The sequence below is a fragment of the Sarcophilus harrisii genome, chromosome 3 (assembly GCF_902635505.1).
Source record: "Sarcophilus harrisii chromosome 3, mSarHar1.11, whole genome shotgun sequence".
NCBI classification, from domain to species: domain Eukaryota; kingdom Metazoa; phylum Chordata; class Mammalia; order Dasyuromorphia; family Dasyuridae; genus Sarcophilus; species Sarcophilus harrisii.
Genome location: NC_045428.1, coordinates 202,467,848 through 202,487,314, shown reverse-complemented (window position 1 = coordinate 202,487,314; position 19,467 = coordinate 202,467,848). Strand labels below are relative to the sequence as shown.

Below are 19,467 nucleotides of genomic sequence, written 5' to 3'. Positions count from 1 at the left end.
TTTAACTTGATCAGGTAGATCTTCTCCAGTTCTGGACCTTATAATCTGAATGTAGTCTGGAATAAGGAGAGGTTACATGATATGTTCACAATAACACTACCATTATGTGTCAGAGTTGGGCTTGAAACCAAGTCCTTAGATCTCTTGGTGAGTTATTATATAGCATATTGGCAATGCTTCTTGAAATAGGATTTATATATGTATCTGAGATTTTTCATTATAAACTCTTCTTCCTCCTTCCCCCCCCCCCCCCAAGTAAAATCTTCTACTCATAGTATGAGCTCAATAATTGCTGCTAATTAACTAGAGGAAGGTGTTACTTTCTTTACTCGGAAGTTAAAATGATATCATACTAATACAGATTAAAAAGTCACAGTTTTCTCTAATTAATTACCAAAGGCAGATATACAATGATAAGGTTAATATCAATTCTCCACAAAATTGAACATTTTCCTCCTGAATTAGGGCAGCAAGAAGGGAAGGAGGTAGTTCAGACGACTGCTGTCAGTTTTTAACAATAACTGTATTTTTCATTTAGGAAACAGGATGTATTGACTTAATGAGGAAATGAGGTGAAGGAATACAGGTCACCTCTGTTAGAAGCCTGAGTGAGAAATGGAAGGTTGTAATATATACATGAATGACGCTTGTATTTTTTCTTCATGTTTTGACAATAAAAATGCAAGAAAAATCCTTGACAGACCATTTGCTTGCAGGGAAATCACTAATCTAGAAAATGTGTTTGATGGAATGGTCTTGGGGAAGCTATAATTTAACAAAAAAACAAGCACTATGAGGACAATGATGATTGTATTCAACTCAGGATAATAAAAATGATAAAGATTCCTACCACTCTAGGTCAAGTATCATGATAACAAACATTTTGGTAAAATGAGATTTCCAAAATATGACTGATGGTTCACTATTTCCCAACAGTATTAACTACAGTTCCATTCTAGTGCAATAAAATAATTTTGACAGTACTTTGGAACTCAGAAATGGAATCTGAATCATCATAACATTTTTATAAATCAAGTTACTGATTTACAGTGATGCTCATACTTTCAAAATAATCTTTCTTTGATGTTCCAGTGATGCATAGTCAAGCTGTTTATTTTTCATTTCAGCAGACACTAAGGAAAAATGTTTCTATTCTTATCACTGTCAACACACATTTAAAAAATGCAAGTGAATACACATACACATACAAAATCTTTCCCCAAAGCCCATGTAGAATTCTAGTGATGTCAATAACAAAAGCAAAAAATATCTGAATAATATTATGTTGTGCCTATGCAATGTTAAATATTGCTATTTAAAGAATTGCATTGTTTTTGTTGTTACTGTTCAGTCATATCCAACTCTTTATGATGCTGTTTGATGTTTTCTTGGCAAAGATGCTAGAGTAGTTTTCTGTTTCCTTCTCCAGATCATTTTACATATAAAGAAACTGAGGCAAACAGGGTTAAGTGATTTGCCCAGGGTCACACAGATAACAACTATCCAAGCTCAGATTTGAACTCAGGAAGATTAGTCTTCCTGATAACAGGCTTGGTACTCTATTTCACCCAACTTCTCCCATTTAAAAATACCTTCATACAATATGAATTTGCTCTGAAAATACAAAAGTCTCCCAGAATCACTCTGAAAGGATACTTTTAGGCAGCTAATTTAACTTCAGAGACTACTGATACAGTTTATTTTGCATATTTTACATATTTCTAAATCTGATAAAAGACCATTTCTACTGACATTAAAACTGGAAGAGAATAAAAAAAGAAAGGATCTTGGAGGAGTATTGGACACACCCTAAGGATGTAATGTATGAATCTTTCCTGTCTCTGAGGAAACCAAAAAACATCCCTTTGCCAGCAAATCAGGGAAGAGACCTGGAAAAGTGCAGACAGTAGGACTAGCAACAACAAGAAAAATGAATCAAGAAGCCATAAATAACAAGCCATATGAGGATTAGAGTGACAAACAGTGGAATGATAAATGCAACATGAGGAGAAAAGAATGTCCAATGGTTCATGGTAATGCTGGGTTTTAAATGTGTGATAAGCAGAAATCCCAATACAGTGACTCACCCATAGTAGGAAATAATAATCTACCAGCACAAAGAAAGCTTTAGGTAAGTATGGAAACCTTCAGAACATTTGCAAATAAATCAGAGACCTGTTCTGTCATTTTTAGCATCTGGAAGCTTAAAATGTCACTATTTATAAATGTGAATAATTAATGACCGGTAGATTACCCAGATGAAATCGTTGACTCTTTGGTTCTGATTTCCATCAAAATTTTGTTCTTTTTTTCCCATATGATAGGCTTAAATATTGACAATAGTTTTGCTTTCTCCAAAAGGCTTTTCTCCCACTTCTGTGTGCAGTTATTCCTTAGATTATATCATGTAGCTATATTAGCTCCTTTGCATCTAGCATTCCCTGCTTACACTCCCTTTCCTAGGAGGTTAAGTAGGTTGGCCACTGGTTCATCTTTAGCCCTTTGCCGGGCTCTTCTGTTCACCATGTTGAAAAACCACGAAGAGTCCCTCCCCACTCAGCCAATCCCAATCCATGCACCCCTCTATGGGTGGGATAGTGAGTGGAAGGAGGAGAAGATAAGGTAACAGGGACAGGGTAAAAAGAGAGGCTGAAAAAGAAGAGGAAAAACAAGATAGAGGGAAATTCACAAATTATAATTATGACTTTTAATATCAATGGAATTTTTTATAGTAGCTCTCTTTATGGTGGCAAAGGACTAGAAATTGTAGGGATCCTTATCTATTGGGAAAGTTATGATATATAGTTGTGATAGCACACTACTGTGCTATAAGAAATGATGAGATCAATGATCTCAGAAAAGCATGCAAAGACTTGCATAAAATGATGAAGAACAAAAGGAGCAGAACTGAGAGAACACTATATACAGGAACAGCAATATTGTTTTAAGAACAACTTTGAGTAAACAAGTCATACTGACTATTATAAATATATGAATTAAAAATAAAGGACATATGAAGAATGATACTATCTGTATCCAGAGAAAATGTAAAAAGTATATCTAGAATAATTTTTACATTCACACATACATATATTTTTATTTGTATGTATATATATTTATAGATACATATATATTATATGCCTATTTGTGACTAATGATAGCCATCTGTAGAATGGGGCAAAGACAGTAAAAAGGGGGAAAGAAAGGAAATTTACTTTATTACATATTTAAAAGTAATAGCAAGTTTTACATTACAGCACCCCTCTTCTGGGGTTGTTGTGAAGACCAAATAAGATAGCATATGCAAAGCTTTTTGTAAACCTTAAATGTTAGATAAACGCTAGCTACAATGATGATGTTAATTACGAAGTGTTAACTAGCTCATCAATCAATAGACCAGTGCCTGCCAATTGTTTTCTTACACTTATACATTGTCTCTATTCTTTATTATCCAACACTGGCATTGAATCTCAATTTTAATTTCCATCTTTTGGGGATTTCTGTTTGTTGACTATTTCATTTTCTGTTGACATTTAATGTCAACGAGCTATAAAAGTGTCAATTTGTTAATACTGCAGGGTTCCATTGCTTTAGAACTCTTATATAATCTTGACCTTAAATTGTAAAAAGAATGATGCAATGAAATTTAAGCAGGAAAAAAACTTGCTAGAACTCAAATGACCCCCATATTAAAATAATAATAATTGATTTTATATAGATTATAAACATGACATATATACATAGTCTTTGAGATCAGTAAGAAATAATCTAATTTACATATTGTACAGTAATAAGAAATTCAATTTAGCTCAGATTTCCAATTAGGAGAACAGGTTGAATTTTAAAGTTTAAAATTGATTTCTTGGGGAAATCAATGACTTAAAAGTAAGATTACTTTTGGGGAAAGTTTAGAGAAAAAAAACTTATGTCTTTATATGACAGACTTTCTTTATAAATATTGGCTTGGAATTGGTGCTTGTAAAAACAAAAACTATAATACAAGTCACATGTTTCGATGGAAAAGAAGAAAGCAATATTGCTTTTGTCCTGTTGTTATAAAATGACTTTTATAATAAAACATAGAACATGATTCATTTTATCAGACCAATTAATGTATGGTATGAACCACACCCTCTCCACTGGGAAAGTAATTCCATTCTGAAAAGCTGTTCAACTTTATTTTTAGATGATCCAGTGAGAAGGGTCATTCAGAATTTCCTGGTTTTTTTTTTTTTTTTTTTTATTCTCTGGCTCTCAAACTGAAACGATTATAATTTTTACATGTGCAGCTGTTAGGAACCCAAATGTTAATATTCAAACAAAAGAAAACAATATGAAACTTTTGGTTCTGTGCCAAAATAGCACGTTGTTCCTATCCCAGAACACTTAAACAGTGCCTCTCAGTTTTCATATAGTTACCATAAAAATAAGCTCCTGGTATAGGGAAGTGGTTACTAGATGTGTAGTTAGGAAAGCCTTAGATTTTAATATTGGCTCTCTCACTCACTAGTTTGGAAGTTTGGTGAAGTCTATGAAACCCTTCTCAGAATAATATTTTTAAATACATAAAATTCCAAAGGAAGGAAGCTAGCTATGTTAAAATACATCCCTCTTTTTCTCCCTCTCTCTCTCTTTTAAGTTAATGGGCCACTCCAGATTAAGAATTCCTGCTTTAGGCAAATCACTTAAATCTGTCTGAGCCTCAGTTTCCCCATCTGTAAAATGGGAATATAGTAATAATTGTAAAACTTAACTTCATGGGCTTCTTGGAAGGGAAGCACTGAACAAACTGTAAGATACTATGCAAATATAAGTTGCTTTTTTGCTTAGGATTGCATCCTTCCACTCCCCCCCCCACCATGAACCATTAAATTCATCATTTTTTTGATATCAGATAAAATGATTCACCCTCTCCTTCTGAAAATGTGTATTTCCCCTCAATACGATATTGAATGCTATTGAAAATTTGTTTTGGGATTTTTTGCAAGACTGAACTCATAGTTCAAGAGGAAGAGTAAGGTCCTTAAGAAATTATGAGTAGGGTGGCTAGGTAGCACAGTGAATAGAGCACCAGCCCTGAATTCAGGATGACCTGAGTTCAAATCTGGCCTTAGACACTTAATACTTCCTAGCTGTGTGACCCTGGTCAAGCCACTTAACCCCACTTGTCTCAGCAAAAAAAAATAAATAAATAAAATAAAAATTGTAAGAGTAAGTCTATTAAAGATACAAAAATTCTATTTGGCCTTGAGAATTTGTAGTCATTCCACTTATATGTACACTTATAGCTATCTTAGTTGACATTCCTCTTCTAAATTAACTTAGTTAAAATTCCACTTCCAAGAGGAGGATACACACACGCACCACACACATGTGCACCTCACAGTTAAGACCAAAACAGACATTTTTCTTCTAAAACAGTCTTCATTTTTTTTCACTTGAACCTGTACATGTTCTTTATGAACATATGGAATTTAAATTCTGAGAATTTTATTCCTCATACTAGTTTATATTCCATACTAGAATTCATCAACCTTAGAATCAATAATATTAAAAATTGGGATCTATTGAAAACAATTCTTGTCCCTGCTTCTCTTAGATACTTGTTGAAATCCTACTCATTGCAATAATACTTGTATTTTATATATATATATATATGGCAGGGTTGCATCAAGTACAAAGACCTGGGTTAAATCATACCTTTGATATTGTGTGACCTTGGCCAAACCATTTAACCTCTCAGATTCAGTTTTCTCATCTGTAACATAAGGGCAATAAGACATGCCCATTTAACAGGGTTATGGTTGGGATTTAATGAGATAATGTATGTATAAATGTATGTGTTATTTATACATATGTAGTCATATACCCATATGTATAACCACATACCATATATATATATATACTCATACATATATTTATGCACATATATTTATATAAACATATATATTTGAATTGTGTCCTTTCCGAAGAGGACTAAAATGATATCACTATGTTAAAATCAAGTTACACTGTGTACGACTATGGCTGATCAGACAGTCCTCTGTCACAGGTCAGACACAAATAGTCTATATGAAAATCTGGGGTAGCATATATAAATACATAGAGATATACACACATAGATAACTTTGATTATTATTTACAAACAGCTTTGGCTAAAATATCACTTTCTCTAAGAAGCCTTTCTCAGTGTTGCTTGATGCTAGGGTCTCTTTTTTTGCCCCTATTGTCTAGCTCAGTATTTGACATTAGCATTAGGGCACAAAATCAAAGAAGACAGTCTTCCCTAAAGGCATTTATGTTCTATTGGAGAAACTTGGGACCTCTGAAACTAGCTAATCCATCTCCTTTATTTCTTTTCTAAACTGAGGCCCAGATAGTGAAATGTTCTCCTCTAGATCCCAAACCCACTAAAAAGCAGTGCTGGGGTTTAAATAATTGTTCTTTGATATCAAATCCCATGCTTGTTTCATCACAACTTTATGAAGTTTTAGAAACTATAAAGGACTATATAAATAGATAATATTAAAATCATGATTATTTCTATTCTTGAAAACCCAGGAGACTTAGCTCAGAAATTTCTTTTCTTAATTATGTCTAGTAGAGAGAATTCTATTTCCTTCCTCAGATAGTGACCTGGCCAAAGTTAGTAACCTCTAGCTTGGATGATTGCAGTGAGCTTTAAAATGGGGCTGTGACTGATATTGTGGAGACAATATCATTAATTAGAGTTAAAGAGAATATATTACAGTGAGGATCTTTTAAGATTCAATGATGATTTAGAAAGGCCTGGGGTCCTTTCTTTATAGAAATATCATTTTTCCTCCTTTATTGAGCTTATGGTTCTATAATAATAACAATGACACACAATTATTTAATTCTTTAAGATTTACAAATCATTTAAAATCTCATTTGGTTCTTATAATAGTCCAGTGAGTTACGTGTCATTATTATCCTTTTTTCTCCACGGCAATTGGGGCTAAGTGACTTGTCCAGGGTCACACAGTCAGGAAGGGGTAAGTGAAGATTTAAACTCAGGTTCTCCTAATTTCAGGGATGGTGCTCTATCCACTACACCAACTAGCTGTCCCCATTATTACTCTTATTACAGATAAAGAAACTGAGACCCAGAGATGTGATGTGATTTGTCCAATCACAAAGCTTTCAAATGTCTACAGGAATCTTCAAACACAATAGGCCATCCAAACTTTAAACTCAGTATTTTTTTGAATAATCTTTAAAGTTTATAAAGTACTTTCCTTTTAACAGTTTTATAAGGTAGAAAGTCCATTTTGTAGATGAACAAACTGAAGTTTAGAAGGGCAAGGTGACTTGCCTCAGTTACTTATATAGTGAGTTGCAAAGTTGAAACCTGAATCCATTTCTCTTAATTATAACAGCAGTGTATCATGTGCACTATAAATAAGTTTATGCCTATAGTCAATTGCCAAGTTTTATCTAAAGAGAAATTTCAGTAATTTACTGAATAGTCTGTGTATCTGGGTTTTAAAAAAAGTTATTTGCTTAATGTTTATTTTAAATACACACATATACACACATATATAATATGAATGTATATATACACATATGTGTATGGATATTGTTCAGCTGTTTTTACTATTATCTGACTCTTTGTGATCACATTTGGATGTTTTATAGGCAAAAATACTGAAGTTGTTTGCCTTTTCCTTCTCCTGTTCATTTTACAGAGAAGTACAAAAATTCCACCAAATCCAATGCTAATGTTCAGGGAAAGATGCTTATTTGTTAAGGATTATGCCTAAGTGAAGGGGTAGGTCAATTCTCCAAGAGCCCCTACAGCTGTGAATCATAACACTTGAAGGAGTTACAAAGCAGCTTTTGCAGATGTTCTTTGTGGATTGGGAATGAAATAAATTGGAGGCAAGAGGGAAGAGGAGAGAGGTCAGACAAGAAACTGCCTCTCAGGAGAGAGGTCAGAGAACACAACTGCCTCTAAATAGAGAGGTCAGAGAATGCAACTGCCTCTCAGTCTCCTTGTATCATCATCATCATCCTCTCACATGAAGAGATCTATTCTACAGGTCTTAGTTAGACCTCCAGCAGTCACTGGCAGGTGGCTCCTGTAGCACAACATGTGGCGCCCAAATGTGGAACCTAAGAAGCACAAGAAATAAAGAAGCAGCAGTACTTGGGAGCTGTCCGTGAGTAGGATCCTCCCAGGATAGTTCCTTCGGTAATCCATGGGGAAGGAAAGGGAGAAGAGACTCAGTAAGACTTTTTTAGTGGGAGTAATTAAATGGGCTAACACATTAAAGGACTGACTGATGAAAGACTTATGAAAAAATGCCTATCCTGACTATAGTCCTCTTCTCCATTTGAAAGTTTGCCTCCATGACATCTCACAAGATTCAACACCTGCTATAGTGCTATTTCACTCCCTAGCATGTGGACTCAGATAGCTTAGCATGTGGACTTATATAACAGCTAATGAATAAACTTAGTGACCATGCTGTGGGAGAAAAATAATCATGTTTCCATAAAACAAAAAACGGGGAATTGTTAAGGATCATGCCTAAGTGAAGGGGCAGGTCAATTCTCTAAAAGCCTCCACAGCTGGAGAATTATAATACTTGAAGGAGTTACAAAACAGCTTTCGCAGATGTTCTTTGTAGATTGGGGATGAAATAAAATGGAGACAAGAGAGACGAGGAGGGAGGCACAACTGCCTCTCAGTGAAGAGGTCAGAGAATACAACTGAGTCTCAGTCTCCTTATATCATCATCATCCTCTCACATGACATGATCCATTCCACAGGTCTGAGTTAGACTTCCAGCAGCCACGGGCAGGTGGCTCCTGTATCACAACACTTATTCTTTAGTTTGTTGAATACTTTACCTCGGTCTTTGTTTTTCTCCTTTCCTAGTGAATCCAGTTTCTTTCTCAAAGATTTCTTTCTTTTTTGTCCATCTGTAAGCATTAGAAAAATGAGAAATTTTAAGATAGGATCAAATATTTATTTTGGTAGGTTATCAACAATATCTTTGAAAAAAATAGATTCACTCTATTAAAAAATCTCATTCTATTTATTCACCTGTTTGTTCAAAATATAAATATTAATTTTCCAAATTCCCAATGACTTTAAAAAGGATATATACAAACAGTTTAGATTAGGTGACCAGCCTTTTAACTTTCTTGTATTCAACAAAATATCTCCCTTTATAAATAATTCATTTTTAAAGTATATTTTTCAGTCATATGAAATTCAATTATATATTAAATTCTATTTTTCAATCATATAAAAGAATGCTCCAAATCAGTAACAATAAGAGAAATTAAGATGGAAACAATCTCAACTTTTACTTCACATCCAACAAGTGGGAAAGAATATTTATAGGAATAGTGAAAAAAGGACTTAAAAGATGAGCACACTAATACACTTTTAATGGAATTATAAATTGGTTTAATGATTGTAAAAAACAGTTTGAAGTTATGAGAAAAATTATGAAAATACTCATTATTTGACCTAGAAATTCCATTGTTAGACATGTATATCCCATGTTCATTGCTAGCCATGTATATCAATGAGATCATTGTCGAAAAGAAAGGCCATATAGTCATCTAAAATATTTATAAAAGACCTTTTGTATTAGCAATGAAATATCTATCCAATGAGTTGGAGAAATGATTTTAAAAATGTTGCCTCTTTGAATCCCTAAGACTCTATATTTGGTTCTACTTTCTTGTCTAATTACTGTACATGAATATAATGGAATATTATTATATGATTAAAAATTATGAATATGATGAATACAAAAAAGGGGAGTCATGAATTGATGAGAAGTAAAATAAGTAGAAAGAAAAACACTACACAATGTAAACAGACACAACAACAACAAAACAATAGAAACTGAATACTGTAAAATTATACTGTCTAGTCTTGGGTATAGAAAAGAGATACAAAAAAGTATATCCTTATTCTCTTTTGCAGAAATATAGGATTATGAGTAAGGAACCTTGCATGTAATATCAGACATTTTTGATATATTGCTTCCTTTCACTATTCTCCCCTCTACTTTTTATTCCTCATTATTAGAGATGGTTTTCAGGGAGAGAGAGGGACTAAGGAATAATTTGGAAAATCTAGGTGATACAAAAAAAAATCAATAAGATTACTTCTATTTTTTTGGGGGGAGAGGGGGAACATGACAGCGTTAAATGACTTGTCCAAAACCAAACATCCAGTATCAAGCACTTAAGGCTGAATTTGAACTCAGGTCCTCTTGACTTCAGAGTCAGTGCTTTATCAACACTAGCTACCTGCCCCCTTATAAAATTACTTTAAAAAATGATAAAAGGATACAAATTTTAAAACATAATTTTCCATTGCTGTTTAATCAAAATGCCTAATTAAATTGCCCCCAAAATGAAACAAAACTCCAAGAAATAAAGCAAATTAATATGAGGTCTAATTAAATAATAAGTTCTGAAAGAATCAAATGAATTCCTGGATAGATTTAAAATTCACACCTGGTTCTCAGACTTGGGAATAATGCAATTCTTTTCATATTTGTTGTGCAGCTTTGCTAATTTCCACATCAATCTAATTTAAATTATATACTCCAGGATAAAGGAAATATATCCCCACCATTTAAAATAAACTTCTATTTTCAAGTTCTGATAGATGTTGGATATGTAGTACATTTTTGATGATAATTATGGTAATATGTGAGATCTGAATCAATCAGTTCTTCAAACCCATATAGAGAGAGAAAAGCATGGCTGCAAATTTCACTGGCATCACATAAGAACAAAACAAAACAAAAACAAAAAACAAATGCTTCTAATGCATTACATCTTAATTCTCATAATTTTCTCCCAGTTGACAATTCCCTTCATTTATACACATCTAAACACCATTTTAGGGATGCATCAGTACAGTATTACAGAATTTCAAAGTTGGAGCATCAATAAAAAAATCATCTAGTCCAAGCTTTATTTTTTTGTCTCCTATTCTATGTTACCAGGGAATCATCTAGTACCTCAGTTTTATGTTATTGTTTTGTATTTTATTTTATTACTTATATCTTAGTTTTGTATTATTGCACCGCCTTTTATCTTTACTATAGGGAGAAATTGATGCTATCTACTGATCTACAATTTATGAGATTCTCCCCATTTCATGACACATTGCTTAAAAGGAAAGATAAAATTGTGTTTCCAGAATTAACTCTCTGCTGCCAACAAATGATGTGGCATGGTGGAAAGAATACCATAGGCTGGGATTTAATTGATCCCAACTAGCTGTGTAATATTAAGAAATTCACCTGCCTTCCGTAGGCCTATATTTCCTTATTTAAATGAAATGAAAAATGATTGATTATGGCACTGTAGAAAAAGCACTGACTTGAAATCAAAAAATGTGGGTGCTAATCCTACCTCTCATAATTAGTGCCTCATAATTAGTGCATAAGTCAGGTTTTTTAATCCATAAAATGTGGTTGTTGGATGAGATCAGAAGTGCTTAACCTTTTTTATGCCATAGATCTCCTTTGGGGATCTGGTGAAGTCTGTGAACCCCTTCTAAGAATAATATTTCTAAGTGGTTGAAGTAATTACTAAATTTTATCTACCCATGGACTTTGTGATGGGAAAGATATCTGTGGTTTCTAAATTACAAATCCCTGGTATAGATGGGTTGTAAGGTTCTTCCCATCCTTCAATGACCTTGCAGGTTATCTATAATACTAAAAGTATATGAGCTTAATCTTCTGCTGAATTTGTTTTCCCCTTTGTTTTTAAAAGGTAACAAGGAAAGAGAATGAACATTTTATATAGCATCTACTATATGCCAGATTCAGCACTAAGCTTTACCACTATTATTTCATTTGATCCTCATAACAACCTGTGAGGTAGGTGCTATTAATTATTATCCAAAATTTTGAAGTTGACCAAACAGAAGTGGATAAAGGTAAAATGATTTACCCAGGGTCACACAATAAGTAGGTTTTTGAAGTTAGATTTGAAATCAGGTCTTGCTAATGCCAGCCTCAGCACTCTAACCAGTTGCCTCGAAACAGAAAAAAAAACAAACAAAAAAAAAACATGTCTGTACTCCAGGTTTTGTTAGCTTAATAGAACCTGCCAAAGTTTTTCCTGTGTTAATGGAGCCTTGGAGAACAGAGGACCACTTTTGTGCAATGAGGGAATACTGACTGGTCTTTTGGATCTGATGCCATTCTCCTTTTTGCATATATTTTGTAATATATGAAACTTTTAAGGAGTTACACTAAATCTTTCTGGATACTATGTATGTATGTAGTGCAAGCCTATCAAACACTTAATCCAATATTTATTAAGCCCTCTGCTATTTTTCACAACTTGTGCTAAAGGCAAGATTGTATCTGCCTTCAAGGAATTTACAAGATCTGATTTTTCATGACTCCATCTGTTTTTTGTTTGTTTGTTTGTTTGTTTGTTTTTTGACAAGGATACTGGAGTGGTTTGCCATTTCCTTCTCCACTTCATTTATAAATGATAAAACTGGGGCAAATAGGGTTAAATGACTTGTCTAGCGTCACATAACTAGTAAGTGTCTGAGGCCAGATTTGAACTCAGGAAGATGAGTTTTCCTAACTCCAGAGCCAACACTCTATGGATTGTTCTGTCTACCTGTCATAATAAGGATCCTTATAAGCCACATAGTTTCTTTAAAAACTACAATTAGCATTCTTTTTGTTTTTGTTGTATATTTTATTTGTTTATTTTGTTTACTTGCTTATTTATTCATTGGTTCTTTCCATGTCATTTAAACCTTCACAATGTATCCAAACATTATAAATATGCCATCAAACAAGATATCATTGATGATCAATTACTTTTACTGGTCAAAAATGGATCAGGCATTAGTTGTTAATAATCTCTAAATGTACACAAAATAACCAACTGACTTTTTAAAAACTTTTTTTTAATTGAACTAAATATGAAATAAGAAAAAACAGAATAGAAAAAGAGAGATAGAAAAGGAAAATAAAAACAAAACAAAATATTGTCATGTGCACAGCAGAGCATCAGGGAAGATCAAAATATATAATAATAAATTTCCATTTCAAGAAGGCATATATAAATAGAAGAGATTATATTCAGGACTACATCTTTTGTTTACTTCCTTTGTAGGTTATTCTTTTTTTCTGTGCTGTGCACTTTTTATTTTAAATTCTTTCCCTCCCTTTCATCCCCCTCCCACTTCCCCATAAACAGGCTACAGTTAAGCACAGATATATTTATATATACATATTTTTTTCATTCAGTATTATGGATAATTTTGCTGGAAGTAATATTTTTGATTGCAGGCCTAATTATTTTGATTGCCAGTATATATTGTCCCAGATTTCCCAGATTTGTGGTCTTTTATTGTCTGCTCATAAATTTTGTAAATTCTAATTGTAGCTCCTGCATATTTGAAAATCATTTTTTGTTTCTTGTACAATTTTCTCTTTGATCTGGGGTTTTGAAATTTGGCAACAATATTCCTACGTGTTTTCCACAAAGGATCTTTTTGAGGTGGTGATCAATGGATTTTTTTCTATTTTTATTTACCCCTCATATTCTATCACTCCAGGACAATTTTTTTTTTGATCATTTCTTGCATTACTGTGTCATGGATCTTTTTCTGGTCAAAGCTTTCAGGTAGTCCAATTATTTTTATATTTCTTCATCTTGATCTGTTCTCCAGCTGTGTTGTTTTTTATGTTTCACATTCTGTTCTTTTTATTTTTTTTCATTCTCACTCTATCTATAACTTCTTAGTTTCTTATACTTTCACTGGCTTCTCCTTGCTCAATTCTAATTTTCAAAAAATCATTTTCTTCTTTAAGATTCTGCATCTCCTTTTCTAGTTGGTTAACTTACCCCCACCCATAATCTTGTTTTTCTTGAATGGTTCTTATTTATTTAGTTATTTTTTTTCCTCAGTCTTTTTCACTTGATTTTAAAGTCTTTTTTTTTTTTTTTTTTTTTTAGTTCTTCTATAATTTTTTTCTGGGTAGGTAGCCATTTAATATTATTTTTTTAGGGGCAGAAAAGATTTTTACTTCGCTGTTCTCTTCTGAAAATACTAGTCTTCCCTATTCCCATAGTATGTTTCTATGGTTGGATTCTTTCTTCTTTGCTTGTTCTTTATTTTTAAATGAGAACAATTAGTGTTAGCACCTCTAATACTGGGTTTAGGGATGCCCCTCTCCTCTCCAAACTAGGTTCCCAAACCAAAAATTCCACACTCCTGCAAGTGTCAGCAGCCATCAACATCCCTACCCCACTGTTTCTGCATCTATTAAGTGTTCTGGTTTCTTCTTGTTCAGTACTACCTTCTCAGCAACAGCAGCCTGGCTTTCCTAATCACCTGAGTTTCCCTCAGTCTTCCCAAACTCCTCTCTTCTTCCCCTCCCCCATTGCCCATGCTGTCTGGGAGATGAAAATTTCAGTGGTAACAGTTGGGGCTCTAGCCAAAACCGGCTAGCTTCAGGATAATCCATTTAATGTTTCTGTGGAGCTAGCCTAGCGGCATTTCACACTGGTAAAACCCAATTTTGGGGTCTTTCTTTGGGCTTTAAGAGGGTAATCCCTTCTGGTTTTTGCATACAGAACTAGCACACTGGCCTTAATCATTTTTAAAATTGAACTTAATTTTCACAAATGGATATTGTATAAAGAAATTACATTAAGAATAAATTATATCATAAAAATAATACACAAGAGGTATTAAAGCTAAGAGTTTCCAGTATGAATAAAGTGAGAAAAGTAATTAATTTTCTTTTCCTTACTAGTTTCTGTGTTAGGGCAGGTGGTCCTAACTCCTGTCAGCCACATACTAATTTTACAGGTGTTTCTTGATCACCTTGTCTTTCCCCAAATGGGAGGCAGCTGTGTTAGAACATTTGTCAATAGGATGTGATCTAGGGTCAACTAATGTCCACTGGGTCCCCCATATTTTTATTCACCAGATTTTATTCTAAGTTATTCACTGATGTATTTATATCCTGACCCCTTTTCACTGACACATTTAATGTGACTGAATCACCCCCAAATGTTGCTAGAACACAGCTGCAATAAAATTCCTGGGACATAATAGAATATTACCATGTGTCATGTTAGGAATGTGTTTCAGGATTATGCAGCTGTCATCTTAATATGTGGGAGGTGTGCAGCAGGAATGCTGGCAATATTGGAAATCCTTTAGCTCAGGAATTAGGAAGACAAATTCAAGTTTAGAAAGAACATGCAAGAAGATACTGAAAGGAAGGAGGGGCAATCTAATAAAAATCTGAGGGAGAGATCCTGCTATCTGGAAAAGGCAAACTTTTCAAATACAGATGAAATACATTATGAACAAGCTCATAATTCTAGTGGACATTCCCAAAGTTCTTGAACAGTATCTTGATCTCTGACTTTTTAAAATCCACAGACAATTACATCTGGGAACTTAGCAGACAGATTCACATTGACTAATCATATAAGGAAAGTCTCAAAAGAAATTCTTCCATACTGAAATGGAAATTCATAAAGGTGTGCTTAATGTCTTTATTTAAAAAGGTCTGTTATATATTTCATTTAATCTCAACTAGGACCCCATTGCCCCATGATAATACTTTTAGTCATTCCTGATTAACTCTCTGTTGCTATTTCACAGATAGTTACAGACTTTCTAATCTTTCTTCAAAAATCCTATGCCGCTCCTCTTCCCTCAGCTGGAAATCTTTACTCCTATTTTACAGAGATACTAGTCCATATATTCTCTCTTCTTATGTATCAGATAAATAGGATCATAAGACTAAGGGTTGAAAGGGACATTAGGTAACTTTTTGCAGAAGTCCAGAGTCTTAAGGAGAGACAGTACAGAACCATTGCTTTGGAGGATTGGGAGACTGGGACCTGAGTGTGTTACATGCAACGGGGTCTTCTGGGTTTTCCTTATCTCTTGTTATTTTGAGATGACACTATGAGATGGTACTAAGTATGAATCAGATGAGGCTAGGGGACCTGAACAACTGGTATTTATTGGTCTAGATTCCTGGACAGGTTTCTTTAATCCTTCTATCTTCTACCTTGACTCAGCCTCCCAGTGCATGTTGTGGCAAGTAATAGAATGACACTAGTGATCTCATAGCAACTCCATATTTATTCATCTCAGGACAAGGAAGGTGATGGGAGGAATTTAAAATCAATTGCTTCTCCCCCTTGGGCTACGGAAAACTTCTAATCTTAGTTTCCTTTATCTCAATGATTCAAAGATAATTCATACTGGGGTGAAAATCTTGTCCCCTCCCCAACTCCTAACTCCCTTTCTCCATATTTTCATTTCTCTCTCCCTTTTATCTTTCTCCATACTCTTATTCCTCACTATTCATTTAAGTTTTAACCCTTCATAGATCTCCTTTTTTTTCCATTTTATTATGTTCTTTGGGATCTCCAAGCTATTGTTAACAAACTCTTATATAGTTTAGGTCTCTGTCTTAACGTCCAGTACTGAAAAGAAGAAGTGGCTATTTCCAGGCACACTCTCCCCTCCCCTCATCTCTTTCCTCATTTCTTTCCACCTTCCTCCTCACCTCTGTGTGTGTGTGTGTGTGTGTGTGTGTGTGTGTGTGTATGTTCAGTGCCTATCTTCTTCTATGTTTCATTGAAGTGGAGAAGACCCCTGCCCCCAACCCTTTCATTTCTCTTTCTACTTTAATCATGTTAAAGATATTCTTCATTCTCATTGTGACCTCCAGCCCCTATATTCAATTCTAGTTCTCCTGATCTATCACCCATACTCTGGTCCTCCTTTTCTTCCTTCACAATCTTAATCCTTTAGTTGACCAATTCAATTATATCTTCTGTCCTCCTTAAATCCTTGTCCTTTGTACTACCTTATCTTATGCTTTCACAATCCACAACCCTGGGGTTACCCTGATCATAGGCTCCTATTTGCTTAGTCCTGTACAATGCTTGAAAACATTTCCAAGGCAATCATTCCATTATATATTTCATCTAATCTCAAGAGACCCCATTGCCCCATGACAATACTTTTAGTCATTCCTGATTATCAACTTTCTATTGCTATCGCACAAGACTGTTACAGACTTTCTAATCTTTGTTCAAATATCTTAAGCTAGCTCCTCTTCCCTCAACTGAAAACCTACTTTACTGAGAGATATGTAGTCCATATATTCTCTTACATACAAATAATCTTACATTATTCTTCATTCATCTGTGTTTAATTTCATTCTCTAGGAGAAAATGGATCTTTTCTTCTACCACTCTGGAGTTAGGTGGCCCAAATTCTCAATATGAAACTATGAGCCTATTTCCCTTCCATCTCCTCTCAGAATTTCCCCACTCAAATATGTCCCCTTTTTTCATCTTCAATTTCTCCTTATTGATAGGTTAGTTTTCAAAATAACTAGAATTTGCATAATTTTAAAAAATTTGCAAAACACTTTACATATAATTTTCTCATTTGACTCTCAGAATAATCCTGTGGGGAGATGTTATTTCTCTAATTTTACAGTGAACCACAGAAAGGTTATATGATTTATTCACACTAGTAATTAAATGAAACAGGGTTAAAAATTGTCTTTTTTGACTCACTGTCCAGCACTAGATATACTGTACCACTTAGAAGTCTATAAAAGCATGTCATTCCCCAGCTCCAAAAACAAAAGGAAAAAAAAAAGAAAAAAAAATCCAAATACTTCTGCTGTACTAGTCCCATCATTCTTTCCTGGATTATCACCTGTTTACTTTCTTCCTCTGTCCTGCCACATACCAGTTATATACAAGTGTTCCCCAAGAAATGTCTTAGGGTCTTTCTCTTGCTAGTCTTCCATGAGTTTAATAATCATCTTTACATAGTTTACATTAAATCTAGATTCACAGTCTTAATCTGAATTCCAGTTATACATCTCTTATTATTTGCTGAACACATCTATCTGGAAGTCCCATAGGCACCTCAGATTAACTTACCAAAACGAAACTCCGTCTGTTGAAAATGTCACAATCCTTGTATCTCTACAAGTTCACAACACCAGTCGCAAAATGTTAGCTAAATTTGAGCAATTGTAGCCAATGAATTTTTTCTTTAAGGAAAACATCTTTTAATTCAGATTACCTTCTCACAGTTGGTACAATTTAAATATGATTCAGAACAGGGTGTTTTATTCTGGGGGAGAAGGTTGTTTTTTGTTTTTTGTAAATGTTATTCTTGTTTGAACCAGCCTAAAACTTAAGACTTAAAGAAAGTAAATTTAGAGCAAATTAAAAAATGACAGCTGGTCCTTTGACTCAGAGACCATTGTTATTTATGTGACATATTAAAAGACAAAATCAAAACAAAAGAAATTAGCAGAATTTAAGGACATTTTATTTCTATATAAGACACATTTCAAATTGTACGTGATATCTTGATGTCTACTAAGAAGGAAAGAAAGCTGTTCTTAGGATCATTCATGCATATTAAAAATTATAGTAGGTATTTCCAAGAAAATTTAAGTTTTAAAAAGAAATCCTCTAAAGAGATATATTATAAACTCAGTCTAATCATTAATTTCTTTTTCTTATTGTAGCACATCATAAAAATACTAAAGAAATTTAATGAAACTGGATATACTTCTGTGTTAGTGTCTTTATTTAGGTTTATAGGTCCTTGAAACATTAAAGCACACAGGAGAAAAATTATTCCTCCTTAATTTGTAATATAAGTAATTTACTTAAGTTATCAATACTTCAAGTACTGGATTTCAGAAAGGTAGTTACAACAGAAAGGAAATTTCCTTCCCAGTGTAGCTTTGTCCTCTGATAGAGAGGAAGTCTAATTAAGTTAAAAAAGGTCAGAGGCTATAAGATTACTATATTAAAATAATTATTCTTATGCATTAACAATAAAACCCAAGAATCATTTATATAAATGACAAAACACACCAAATATTTTGTTACTAACGTAACCAGAAGTAAACATGGCTTGAATAAGGACAAATACACAGTAATAAGGCAAAAGTGATAAGGTAAAAGTTTCAGTTATCAAAATGCAATTACAAATCAAGATTAATTGGTTGTCTTGATTTTTATATAGCAAAATAAAAAAGAAAGGAAATATGATGTTATTATTTTTATTATCTTTATATCTTTTATTATCTTTATACCTACTTCTAGAGCAGATGGCACAGAAATAATATTTTATCATTTCCCAATTATCCAAATAAGGTCTATCCCTCTCTAAAAGCCTTTCATTCATTTGTTCAAAACATTTTCTTTTTAAAAATTTGAAAATTGTCATATGCTTATCAAATCCATGTGTGATTCATGTTTCATGGGAGAAAAAAAGTTACTGAAAAATATAAATAATCAAGGTTCTAACAGGGTCTTGATAGTACAGAATGATGAAATAAGTTAGTATTATAAAATATAATAGGGATAAGTGAAAAGAAATGTACAGGTGGATTTATAGAC

The 19,467-nt window shown here is 33.5% G+C and overlaps 1 protein-coding gene across 3 annotated transcripts in view; it reads right to left on the bottom strand.

The window, feature by feature from the left end:
• Positions 1-19,467, bottom strand: part of ARHGAP6 (Rho GTPase activating protein 6) — a 580,691-nt gene that overhangs the window by 61,019 nt on the left and 500,205 nt on the right. For all 3 annotated transcript variants that reach the window (XM_003765584.4, XM_023500347.2, XM_031959003.1), the window contains exon 3: positions 8,878-8,949. In XM_003765584.4, the coding sequence (XP_003765632.1) occupies positions 8,878-8,949 (72 nt within the window). The remainder of the gene's footprint in view (positions 1-8,877; positions 8,950-19,467) is intronic.